Raw genomic sequence first — 12,183 nt, 5'->3', positions numbered from 1 at the left:
CGACTAAGACTCCAAAAAGATTTAGATTCTTTGGAGCTGCCGCCGTTCACTCAGCTAAATATACTGAATGGCCCAATGGACGAAAGTAAGACGCCTCCGTTGTTGCATCTCACCATTTCTCCTGATGAAGGATACTATAAAGGAGGTAATATCGTATTCAAAGTTCAGTTTAACGAGAACTATCCTATTGAGCCACCTGCCGTGCTATGTCTCAGCAAGATCTTCCATCCTAACATTGATACTGATGGCAAAATATGCCTAAATATTCTGCGTGAAGACTGGTCTCCAGCTTTAGATTTACAGAGCATTCTCATTGGATTGGCGTTTCTGTTCTTGGAAGTCACACCCAAGGATCCGTTGAATAAGTTTGCCGCAAGCGTATTGCGTAAAGACGAAGGTGAGTTTTTGCAGTTAGTAAAAAGAGCCATGAGTGGCGCTTTCATCGATGGTGTTCAATACGACTTCATACTATAGAAGAAAGGATCAATACACTTAAGATCTAACGAATAGAGAAAGAGAATTTTTTTTTGAAGGAATACATAAAATATGATATATGGAATATGAATTTTTTCACTGCATTATACTGTGCTCAAATGATTCATGCACGCTGCCAGCAGTTGTATGCCAAATGATAGTAGTGTGCGAAGAGCTCTATATGATCCGAAGGAAATTGTAGTCAAACGTACTTAAACCCGAACGTGTTCTGAAACAGTCTCCACTTCGTTGTCGCTGCTAATTACCACGGTTGGTTTAACCACCTTACCGGAGGCATTAGAATCTTTACTGTAAAGGATAGCATCGTCAGCATTCTGGAAATATTTGACCGTGCTATACCGGGACGTTGTGCTGATTGGCGGAAATGTTGTCGTTTTGATCGTAAACTTTGGAGTAGCGCATTTGGAGGATGTGTTCAGGGTGTTTACGTACTTTGCAAGTCTAGATGACATTTTTGGATTGTTATTGATACTTCGGTAAGGATTGAGTGCAACATTACTGGAGAATTCTTACTTCCAGAACATTTCAGCTCCTTTATATATCGTAAAGTTGTCTATGACTAATTCGCAAGATCGTGTTTAGCGTTTATGCCATGTATCCCTGGTCGAAGAGTTGCACCAAATGGCAGGCGTGATGTAAAGAACCTTTAGATGATGTATGTTCTCATAAAGGTTCCGGATTAAATCACTATCGGGTGGGCAAAGGCTCATTAGTTTAATGAAGGTTACCTCCTTTCGGTCGAAGTCATCGATAGCGCGGGCTTCCATTACTCCTGAACAAATCTCTTTTTTTCGCATTTTCCAAATTAAACAATAATTCCGGCGAAAAGGAGTCTGTTGGAGGGTCAAATGGAGAAAATGCTTACCATACTTGACCCGCGCTTTGATGCCATCTTCGCGTTGGATCATCAAGAGTTGCGCGCTTTGTTGTCCGGTTGTTAGGCACCCGTTTGGTCGCAAACTACCTTAAAACTCGGACACGATCTGTTTGTGTCAGTATTTCATCAGGTTATTGTGTAAGTAACATTAATCCAGAAGAACGATAAATTTGACTTTTATTTAGAAAGCACACGCAATCTTGACAGTGAAGCAAGTCTATTTTATTAGTATTAACAATCTAATAAATCCACTGCCAGAAAACGCAAGTAGCCAAGAAATCAGAGTTTTGCCAATAGAAAATGCGCCTTAATGAACTGTTAGTGTTTACGACAGTGTCCTCACTCATGAGACTATCAATTGGAAAAAATTTGATTCAAGGAAATGATAAGACTAGCAATTTGAAAATATTTTCAAACCAAACACCATTTCCTAAATGGTTATATGATTTCACTGGATTGACAGAATGGCCAGGACTTCACCCTCCTTATATACCGTTGGATTTTATAGATATGACGAAAATTCCTGATTACAAGCCATATAAACAAGGCGAATGCTATAAGAACCCACGTGAGTCCTGCTCCTTTGATTGTGACGGATGTGTTGAGCACGACGATGTCTATACATGTTCAAAGCTTTCTCAGACCTTCGATGATGGTCCATCATTGGTCACTGAAAAGCTACTTGATGAATTGAAGCACAATACAACTTTTTTTAATCTTGGAATAAACACTGTCAACAATCCTGTTGCTTACAGGAAAACAATGGAGAAGGGCCATCTGATTGGGTCACATACCTGGTCGCATCCTTTCCTGCCTAGCTTGACAAATGAAGAAATAATTGCGCAGTTAGAATGGTCTATTTGGGCTATGAACGCCACAGGAAGTCATACTCCCAAATGGTTTAGACCTCCGTACGGTGGAATAGACAATAGAGTAAGAGCAATCTCCAGACAATTTGGTTTACAAGCTGTTCTGTGGGATTTTGATACTTTTGATTGGCAGTTATACGCTCCTGATAGTGCATTTCCATTAAGGACTGAGCAGGATGTATATGATGATGTAACAAGATGGAAAAAGATCAACAAGGGCTTAATTTTGGAACATGATGGTTCTCCCACTACTGTGAATGTTGGAATCAGTATTAATAAGTTAATTGGAGATGATCAGCTAACAGTGGCTCAATGTATTGGCGGAATAGATTACATTAGGCAGTACTAACCTCGGGCTTAACAATTTTTTAGTTTTTATACACTTCTATTGCGCATTAGATATGATATAAATATATATATCTCATCTTTATTAAAATGGCCGCGAACTTTTTGAAAATTCACTTGATTGATAATAGTAGTCTCTTTTCGTCATTACTATCTAAACGTAGTAACATCGCTACGACAGGCAATAGCTGCTTTCTTTGGTCTTTATGTTCCAAGAACCCTAGCAGCACATTTTTAATATAGGCTATTTTTTCGCTGGAGTCCGCCTGCGACTCTACATCGATGCCCTCTTTAGAGACAGAATGCGATTTATAGAAATCAGTCAAAATTGCATTTCCATTATTTCCAACATGGCTAGCAGAAGCTATGGAGCTGGACCTACTTGACCTGGTCGAAGCTTCACTTTTCTCTTCCTTTAATGTGCTTAATTGGTTTAGTAGTGCTTTGTAATTTTTTGTTAATCTATCAAGCTTTTTATTCACGTCATCATTCGTATTCATCAGACTTTCATTCGTTTCTTGTAGTTCTCTAATCCTTTTATCTGCTTTTGACAAAGATTCCTTCAGGTTTCTACTTGAGTTTTGTAGCTCAGTGAACTCTTCTGGATTGGTGACATTTTTACGTCGAATACTCTCATTCAGTGAGCTCACGCTTTCGATTTCTGATTCGAGTTGTTTCTCTCGAAGTTTTAATGTATGTAATTCTGACTTCAACTCACTATTAGCTTGTTTCCACTCGCTAAGCTCACGATTCCTCCTGGATGCTTGTAAGGCCATTTCATTCTGCAACTTAGATTTCTCATCATGAACGTAATGTAATTTCTCCTGGAGCTCCGTTTCTTTAGTACTTGTGCTGTTCGAGCTTTCCGATAATAGTCTGCGCATCGTATTCAACTCTCTTGTTCTTTCTTGTATAGTATTTGCATACTCACTGACTTCATCTTCCAACGTCATAATCACTTTATTGGATTCTTTTAGCTTTACACTTAATTCCTCGCATTGCTTTTTGATAGCGCCAACCTGGTCGCTTGAATTGCTCTTGACACTTTGCAGCGTTTCATACTTCTCCTGTAAGATGGAGAGTCTCTCTGAGAGTTTTCCATTTTCCTTTATATATTTTTCGAAAGACGAGTTATTCTTTTCGATGTTGTTACGTAGTGTATCGTTTTCCCTGTTTAAAGCTTCTAGACGTTTCAAAAGTGCATCATTTTCCTTCTGCACATTTTCAATGGATTTTTTACTTGCTGAAGAGGTCTCACTGTATTCTTTTACTTGCTTTTCCAGATAAGTGATGGTCTTTTCCTTCTGACTCAATAATGCATTCAGAGAAGAACATGATTTCTTCAAGTTATTCATTTCTTTGAGTTGTTCTTGCAAATCTGAATTGTCTTTCTTAGCTTGCGATAGCTCTCCGGAAGTACGCAATAGAACTTTCTCCTTTTTGTTTCTCTCCTCCTCATGTGATAATACCTGATCTTTCAAGGTCCTTACGTCACCTTCGAGAGTTTGTATAGTATTTTGCAAAGCAGCCACACTACTCTTTAATATATCGTCTTTTTCTTGGCTTAAATTGCTCATTTTTTGTTCTGCGGTATGTTGGGAGTGTTTGATTTCTTCTTTTGCTTCAACCAGCTCATTTCCAACATCGCGCAACATGTCTCTAACCTCTTCGAGCTCTGTTTCCTTTTCTTTCATCAAATTAGTCGTTTTTGAGAGATCTTCCTTAGTGCGTTCCAACTGCGTCGTCAACTCGTCAAGTTCATTTTGGAGCTGCATTTCAGACTCCAAAATTGCACCTGGTGTGTCTCTGTTATCGTCTTCGAAGCTGGCCTTTGACGGTTCTTCATTTTTATTGGGCAACGCATTCGCCATTTTTTTATTCTTTCCTCTACCCTTTTTCTTCCCTGTATTTTTTGTGCTTAGAGAGCTCGATGTTTTCCTCGAAATTTGTAGTAGATGATCTTTCTTTGCAAGCTCTTCCTTCAATCGCAAAATTTCGAGATCTTTCTCTTTTACCAGTGTAGAGGAAGTTTCGAGCTCCTTCTCTAGCCTGTTTTTAATAGAATCGCTTTGCTCCTTAATTGAAGAGACGGATGTTTCATGACTTTCTACAAGATCATTCAATTTAAGAGTGGCCTCTTCTCTTTCTTCATTGACTTGCTGCGCATCATTTTTTGAAATTTTCAATTGCTCTTCGAGCTCTTTGATTTTTTCATTTAATGAGGTAATCTCCTCTTCTACGTCTTTCAGAGGTCTTGGAGCGCCATCCTCTGAAGCGGTCCTCTCCAATTTCTCGATCTTACCACTTATTTCTGCATTCAAAGTTGTCAGTCTCTTAATTTCGTCATTTTGTAAACTTTGCTTTCCATTGATATCATCAAAAAATGCTTGAAGAGAATCTGCGTCATCCAGATTAGAGACAGGAGTATTCTCGGCCAGAATTCGTTCAGAAGCCGCAAGTTTTTCAATTTTTGTCTTCTCGTTCTTGTAGGCAGCCAGTAGTCTTGGATATTTTTCTTCGTACTTTGCGTACCTACTTAGTTTTGCTTGTATGTCTGCAGGTAAGCCGCTATTATCGTCTGGCAGGGCTTCCGGCGTGGAGGCAAGGTCATCTGCTAATCCCTTTGCAAATTCGTCGCTTAGATTTTTCCCAATCTGGGAGAGTTGCTTAAACATGGTGTTCTCAAGACCTAGATCGGCCCGCAAGCCAGCTGATCGTCTATATTGTTAATAGAGTGTAATGCAGCCTGCTTCTTTAATGAATTTTTCGAACGGGGCGCGAATGATAAACCATGATGCCATTTACCCGCCTTCTTAGAAGGAGACATGACAATCATATTAAAAACAAACCTCTCAACAGGTCTGTAGTGGCCTACCTATTGAAATGGATACATTTATATAAACTATTTATTTTTGGTTTCAATTATAGTACCGCCTCATGTAATCCGAACCGGCGGATAAGACTGCAGCAATATTAGGAAGACGAACTTAAATGATATCTTTCAACCTCGTAGAATCAAAATAATCTTGAAGATGATTTTTTCTTGCCAAACTTCAGCAGTCTTCCATTTCTAACATCACTGGCTGCTTTGGGATCAAAAACATTCCCTTTAATAGGATTAACTGCTGAAGGGCGGCCTTGATCATCTGTTCTTGGCTCGATAAGTAAAGAAAGTTCATACTGTTTCTCTATATGTGGTACTTTCTCAAGTGAACTTTCAATTATTGACTGAATATCATCATAACGCTTAAATTTGTAGTGAATTCTCTTGAAGCTCATTATTTCTTCCAGGATATCCACTATACGAGCCCTTTTGCCAAAATTGATGATATCGGAAGATCTATGCAAGAAATCAGGATTGCCTCCGAACGTAAAGGTTAGATCTGAGAGATATACACCGAAAAATGGCACGCATGGGACGTCTATCACAGACCTTACCAGCTCTCTGTAGTTGATAAAGTTCTTTTTGGAATCCATCAAGCTATTGAGTTCTCTTAAAATCCTGGTGCATTCTGCAGAAACATGCGACCACGTCTTTTTCAGACGATAAATTGGGGACGAACACAAAGCTGAGACAATTGCAGTCATCGCCGAAAAATTATTCAATTCACGGCAGTACTGAGCTACTGTTATGAAGTACTGGATCAGGGCCGACCGCTTTTTCACTTCGACTTCTTTAACAATTGCGTAGGAAACATAATTTGTGAGGTTGTTTGCACTACTGATAAACTTTGTAATGTTTGCAGAGCCCCCCATGTCACAGTACTTTGTACCCCAAGCTCTATCCAAGCACTCAAAAATAGGAATGCGTATATACAGTGAATGCTCCAATAATGTCAATTGAGCAGCATATGTTCGCGGGTCTATATCCAAAATTTTAAATTTCTTAAGTCTGATAATGGGGGAGGAAGAATGTATAGAAGAAAAACTTGAGAGTGCATTCATATTGAAATCTGAAACTGTACCACCTTCATGGAAGAATGAGCTTCCATCAGTACTTTTTCTTACACCCTTTGCAGCTATGTTGTCACTGATTTCCTCAAAAAGTTCTTCGGCACCAGGAATTTTCTCACCGACAGCAATTTGAGCAAAGTTCAGAATAGAGGAAATTCCTGGTTCATAATACGCTGGAGTCCAGTACTGCGAGAAAAGAGACTTCATTATGTTAATGACACGGCATTGAATTGGATTCAATTTCTTTTCAATCCAAAGATTGTACTCATCGTAACTTAACCCCTCCGGTGGGTAAAGGTTGTAGCGATATACAAGAGCATAGAGAAACTCTCTCGTGGTAAACATACTTCTAAAGGTAATGAGCATACTAACATTGAACCATGCATCGATGACTTCATGACTAGTTAAGTGCTCAATGAGAGCTTCACTAGTTCCACCTTTAATTCTGCCTCGCTGGTCCAATATAAAACTCTTGGAGTACTCTGACTGGAGAAACCATGGTTTATCTTTCAAAGGATCGCTAGAATCATCTGTGCATTCTACTCCAGAGAATTCATCAGTTTCTTCGCTATCCCTCTCGATAGTTTCATCACCGTCCTCATTTTCAAACACTTCGTAATCTCCAAACCATTTCTGTTGCTCCCCTTCCAATAATTCTGCAGTGAGATCATTTTTCATCATTCTTGCTGCATAGTTCAAAAGATTTTCTCTACTTTCAACCAACTGTTCTACAATTCCACATGAAACAAATGCCATTTGAGTATATTTCGCGCAGCAATCAATAAACTCGTCCGATGTCCTCAAGAACGTCATATCATTGAATTCAACGTCCTTCGATATTAAGGAGGTGTAAAATTCCATGACATTTTTATCGATCCTGTTGGTATGCGACTGGGAGATAGGATTTAACCCTGGCTCGAAATATCCGACTGGAAATTTAGGTCTCATGGAACAGAATACATAAGGATCATCTAAAGTGATTTGCTGTGCACTCATAATAAATTTTACAACACTATCATGAAAGAGTTGTTTGATATCAAAAAAATCCGTAAGTATAGAAGAAATTGTTGAGAAGGCATGTCTCAGGAATTCTTCGCTTTCATGATCCAATTTTCTGTTACTGGTAATCAGTGTTCGCAGACTTACGAAAATACCTAAATCTAAGTTTTCTAAAACTTCCAGAAGAACGCAGGAACTAACCTCCTCATAAGTTTGCGAAATGATCTCCAGCTGTTTCTTTTTCGAAACAATTGTTCCGTGGTTGTTATCAGATGCATCAAAAAGTTTGATAGCTCCCAACTTTTCGCATATGGATTGATATCTCTTCTTCATCAAATTAGCAGTATTATCATTCAATGGATACTGAATGTTCCGCGATGCTTTTGATCTCGAAAAAGTACGATGATGAAGGGGTCTATTAAATCCTGAGAGGGTGTTTGTCTTCTGAGATGATTGAATACTCTTTTCACGAGAAGTCGAAGGGAATAAGTTAGCATCGCGACAGGTATCTGCACAATCAACCGATGGACAGCCATAAACACCAGCAATTGCCTCGGCGACATTGGAAGGAAGACCTGATGGGGATGATACCTGTGACGAAACGCTCTCATGTGTTTGATGAATTTGATTGAAAGGATTTGACCACGAACCACCATTAAAAGATCCCTTGAAAAATCTTGGGAATAGTTGTGGTATCCAATCATTCGAGATTATAGACGTTTGTAACAGCAAAAAAAGTGTTTGTATCGCTTTAATTAAATGATTAAATTCGATATCCAAGTTTTCATACAAGTTCTTTATTATTGCGCTAGAGGTCGGTATGTCGTGAGGTGAGCCCCTAATGCTAGGCACCGACGTTCTGGTGGTAGTCGCCGAATTATTACGCTGAGGACTGCTTGATTCTGCATAGGAGTCTGTGCCAGAAAGATTGACATGATAACCCGCATATGGAGGATAAGTAGCACTGTCGCCGACTAAGGTATCGGTGTCTGTAACATTCGGATTTTTGTATAGAGGCTCACTAACCTCATTTGTAGTGCCTTTTTTAAGATCTTCATCTTTTAAAGATGCTTCGGAGGGTCTTGGTGTATCATTAAGAGATGAGAAGGGTCTATGGAAGGAGCCAAAATAAACACTTGAATTTATACTTATCGTTGACAGGGAGTTTATAATCCTCTTGAGAATCTTTTTCACCTCCCTTAAAAGTTGCTTCTCCTTTATTTGAGCATAGCTCAAGCGACACGCCATTTGAGTATATGTCAAAAACGCTGAGACCAAGTTAAGAGACCTTTCATATTCCAGGCGATTATTTCTCAAAAACATATTATGAGTCTTTGTCACAAAATATAACGTTGTGTCACGCAATTCCGACCACAACTTAATATCCATAGTATGGTGGTAAAAAAGATCTGGTTTCGATAAAATCGCTTGTGGTCGTTTATGGCTATGTCTATTATAAGCGGAAGACACCGAGTTCACCTTTTTTTTGCCATAATTAGGAGGGATAGGATCTGCATCAGTATTTGCAGTGGAAGGTAGTTTCTGGCGACCTCCTTTATTTGAAAGGGGCTGCTGACCTGTATTCCCCGCTTGACTCTCTGATGCCACCCGATAAACGTATGAAGTACTCGTTGAAGAAGAGCCGCTACGCATGTCCTTGGCTTGCATCTGAGTGGATGATGATAGTGAAGAGTTTTTGGAAGCTATCGAATTACGGCTGTTATAAGTCGGGGCCAATTTGAACGTTTTGCTGTCAATAGATTTAGATGAATCTTGTAAATCTCTGGGAGAAAGATCAATTAGATTATCATCGGTCTTGAAATCACTTGAGCTGTCCAATGATGAATTCGCTATTAGGGGTAATTGACTGCAATAAATATCAAAGTTTTTGTTGTAGTAAACGACCTTATCCATCGTACTTGCCGGAATCGGAGACCAAATGGGCGGAATCTCTGTATGCAAACTATTAAAGATCATTTCAATTTCTTCAAGAGATAGGATATTAATTTTTTCATGATGACTTTGTTCAGTAGCTTGTTGTTGCTGGAAATGCTGGGCTTTGTTATAACGCGGATTCGATCCGGCTATGGAACCCATATGTGAACCTGCACTTGAAGACGGACCTGAAAGAGAATTGTACCTCGTTTGTGAAGCTGAAGCAATATCGCTACCAATTCTATTTACATGCTGGGTATCATTAAAGTTGAACTCGTAACTGAAGGGAGAAATAGATATTGACCCAACGGATGAAGACTGTGAAGGAGAAGGAGAACATTGACGCAGGCCATGTGATTTGGCCTGGATCTGTTGAAATGAGTTATGGGGAGCAAACAACTGTCTTGAAGGACTTCCTGTTGACAAACTCGATCGCCTGTGAATAGGCGAGGCCTGTGGCACGGGCTGCTGTGGCAGGCTGCTTCTTCTGATACCATGGGTTGACAAATTATGCCTCACTTGAGAGCGCCGTTTACCACTAGCCGTAGAAATATGCTGCGGTGTTTGCTGTGGATGCTGCTGCTGCTGCTGCTGCTGTTTTGATACCTGCTGTTTCTGTGACTGCTGCTGATGCTGTTGCTGCTGTTGCTGCTGTTGTTTCTGCCGATACTGTAGCTGCTGCTGCTGTGAGTGGTTCAGAGATCTCGAATAGGTGTGAGGAAACCAGCCCCTGTTAACTCGATTGTACGAATCGATATATATGCCGTCCCACCAACCGGACTCGTTCTTGTTCAGAACATAAATCGTGTCACCCTGCTGCAGCGACAGCTGGCTGTTCTTCGACGAGCTGTTATTCACCGGCACAAAATCGTACAGCGCAATCACCACGTCAACAGGGATGATACTCGTCACCGGATGTGACACAGAATTGTCCATTGCCTCATTGATGTTGGTCGGCAAGGACACACTGGAACACTGCGTGCTCGCCGTTTTGATCATTTCCGCCGGACTCTGCGCTGGCGTGTGGCCCGATATCTGAACCGCATGCCGACCATCCCTAACCTCCCGAAGATCCTCGCCGCTTCCACTGCAGCTGTCGACACTGGAAGACATATCCCCAGCCTTGCCCTGTCCTGTCCTGCTGTGCCCTGTCCAATGTAGAAAGACGAAAAAATGAACTTTTCACCAATCCCGCCTGATGAAGACCAACACTGCGATGCCAAAAAACCCACCTGGACGAAGAACCGTTGAACTTTCAAATATAACTGAACAGTTTCTCTGCAAGATCTCTTTCCACACCAACGTATAAGAATACTCTCGTTTTTGCTTCTTCAAGGAACCGCTGTAACCTTTTCAATCCAACTTCTTTTCGTCTTTATTCTCACTACTTCTCACTGACTCTTTTTCCTTTCAAACCTCCCGTTATTTTTTTTCTTGGTTCTCTTCTCTGCTCGGCCGAATCCCTTCCAACTTTAGCGAACCCCCCCCCCTGTTTGTTTGTTTTAAAATTTTTTCCTGTTTTTCATTCGATATTCAATTATATTACAAATAGCTGTTAGCTTGTGCGGACCTCGCCCTCCTATTGTTCTCGCGCTGGGTTAACGGAATGCTCTCTCCCACACATCTTTCTTTTTGACGCTCGGGCACTGTTACTTTAAAATTTGTCTGCGCTATGGGAACAGGACGAAAAATGAAAAATGCAGGAGGGCAAGAAACAGCTCAGCAATGTCCCATTACGGTAATTATCTCCCTTCGCTAGCCTTCTCCCGCTCTGTTCGTGCTGCATTGCAATCCCCGCCTCCCCCCAGCAGTTTACCCCGTGGTACAGATAGTTGCGGCGGGATTTCACAGCGAGAATCGCGCAAGCTGCATCGCTATGCATAGTCCTCAACAAGCACTATGTGGAACGTTATGTACCGAACCCCTTTACCACAGAGTGAGAGAAATGTGACTATTTACGGTTTCAAGGGCTGCAATCGCGTGTTGACATTACCCTTCTGGTTGTTTAACGTTATTATGCAGTGTCAGGCGTCGTGATGCGTTCGCAGGTCACAGAAAAGATTATGCAGATGATCGCATTCTGCAACGCAGTCGACATTTCCCATTTAGTGTTTCAACGCCGTGGGGTCTTCCCCTTCTTGGCATCGCACACTTCTTGTAGCTTCCCGTCCAGAAGTTCGACGCAGCCTTTTCCTAAATTTGCGCTATCTAGTTCGTGTAGCCGCTGAGCCCTTGGATGTTCTGTTTCAAACGGTACGAAGTTTTACACAGGCATCGTTTACTGATGGAAGGGAGCAGAGCAGGCGCGTCGGCGGCACGGTGTTCGATGTCTGCTTTGGCGTGTATTCGGGAAGTGTAGCGTTTAGGTCGGTCATTACTGGAAGTATGGAGACGGAAAGCAGCCGCCGGGCGGAAGATTAGATCTGCAGCGAAATTTCAGATTTACGTCCAGCCGTCAACTGGCAATGTGTTAGCTCGCTTGGCAAGGGGCAAGACGGTCTTTTCTGCGTTGGTGGAGCTGCGTATACTTTGAGCACATGAGATTCAAGAGACGCAAGATTACGAGGAAGACGTCAAACGAGGCAGCAATGAGATCGCACAGCAGACTCGTTGTTGGAGTTCCACTTGGTGGTATGCCACTAGGTCGTTCGGCGCCGGAACGGGAATTGTTGAATGCGCCAATATGGGGGTTTTGTTCTGCGCAGAGGC

General features: G+C 41.2%; 5 protein-coding genes across 5 annotated transcripts; 2 read left to right on the top strand and 3 right to left on the bottom strand.

The window, feature by feature from the left end:
- Nucleotides 1–75: 75 nt before the first annotated feature.
- UBC12 (NEDD8-conjugating protein UBC12) lies at nt 76–474 on the top strand (the record flags this gene model as incomplete). The annotated part of the gene is made up of 1 exon (XM_037289324.1): nt 76–474. The coding sequence occupies one exon, from the start codon at nt 76–78 to the stop codon at nt 472–474; it is 399 nt and encodes a 132-aa protein (XP_037145219.1).
- Nucleotides 475–686: 212 nt separating this feature from the next.
- DPA10 (Dpa10p) lies at nt 687–947 on the bottom strand (the record flags this gene model as incomplete). Its single annotated transcript, XM_037289323.1, has 1 exon — nt 687–947. The coding sequence occupies one exon, from the start codon at nt 945–947 to the stop codon at nt 687–689; it is 261 nt and encodes an 86-aa protein (XP_037145218.1).
- Nucleotides 948–1,672: 725 nt separating this feature from the next.
- HG535_0E05740 (uncharacterized protein) lies at nt 1,673–2,590 on the top strand (the record flags this gene model as incomplete). Its single annotated transcript, XM_037289322.1, has 1 exon — nt 1,673–2,590. One exon carries the CDS (start codon nt 1,673–1,675, stop codon nt 2,588–2,590), a length of 918 nt encoding a protein of 305 aa, XP_037145217.1.
- A 109-nt stretch (nt 2,591–2,699) lies between these two features.
- IMH1 (Imh1p) lies at nt 2,700–5,261 on the bottom strand (the record flags this gene model as incomplete). Its single annotated transcript, XM_037289321.1, has 1 exon — nt 2,700–5,261. One exon carries the CDS (start codon nt 5,259–5,261, stop codon nt 2,700–2,702), a length of 2,562 nt encoding a protein of 853 aa, XP_037145216.1.
- Nucleotides 5,262–5,601: 340 nt separating this feature from the next.
- CDC25 (Ras family guanine nucleotide exchange factor CDC25) lies at nt 5,602–10,587 on the bottom strand (the record flags this gene model as incomplete). The annotated part of the gene is made up of 1 exon (XM_037289320.1): nt 5,602–10,587. One exon carries the CDS (start codon nt 10,585–10,587, stop codon nt 5,602–5,604), a length of 4,986 nt encoding a protein of 1,661 aa, XP_037145215.1.
- Between the last annotated feature and the right edge of the window lie 1,596 nt (nt 10,588–12,183).

Source organism: Zygotorulaspora mrakii, chromosome 5 (genome assembly GCF_013402915.1).
Source record: "Zygotorulaspora mrakii chromosome 5, complete sequence".
NCBI classification, from domain to species: domain Eukaryota; kingdom Fungi; phylum Ascomycota; class Saccharomycetes; order Saccharomycetales; family Saccharomycetaceae; genus Zygotorulaspora; species Zygotorulaspora mrakii.
Note: the sequence above shows the minus strand (reverse complement) of the source record. Positions and strands in the feature narration are given on the sequence as shown.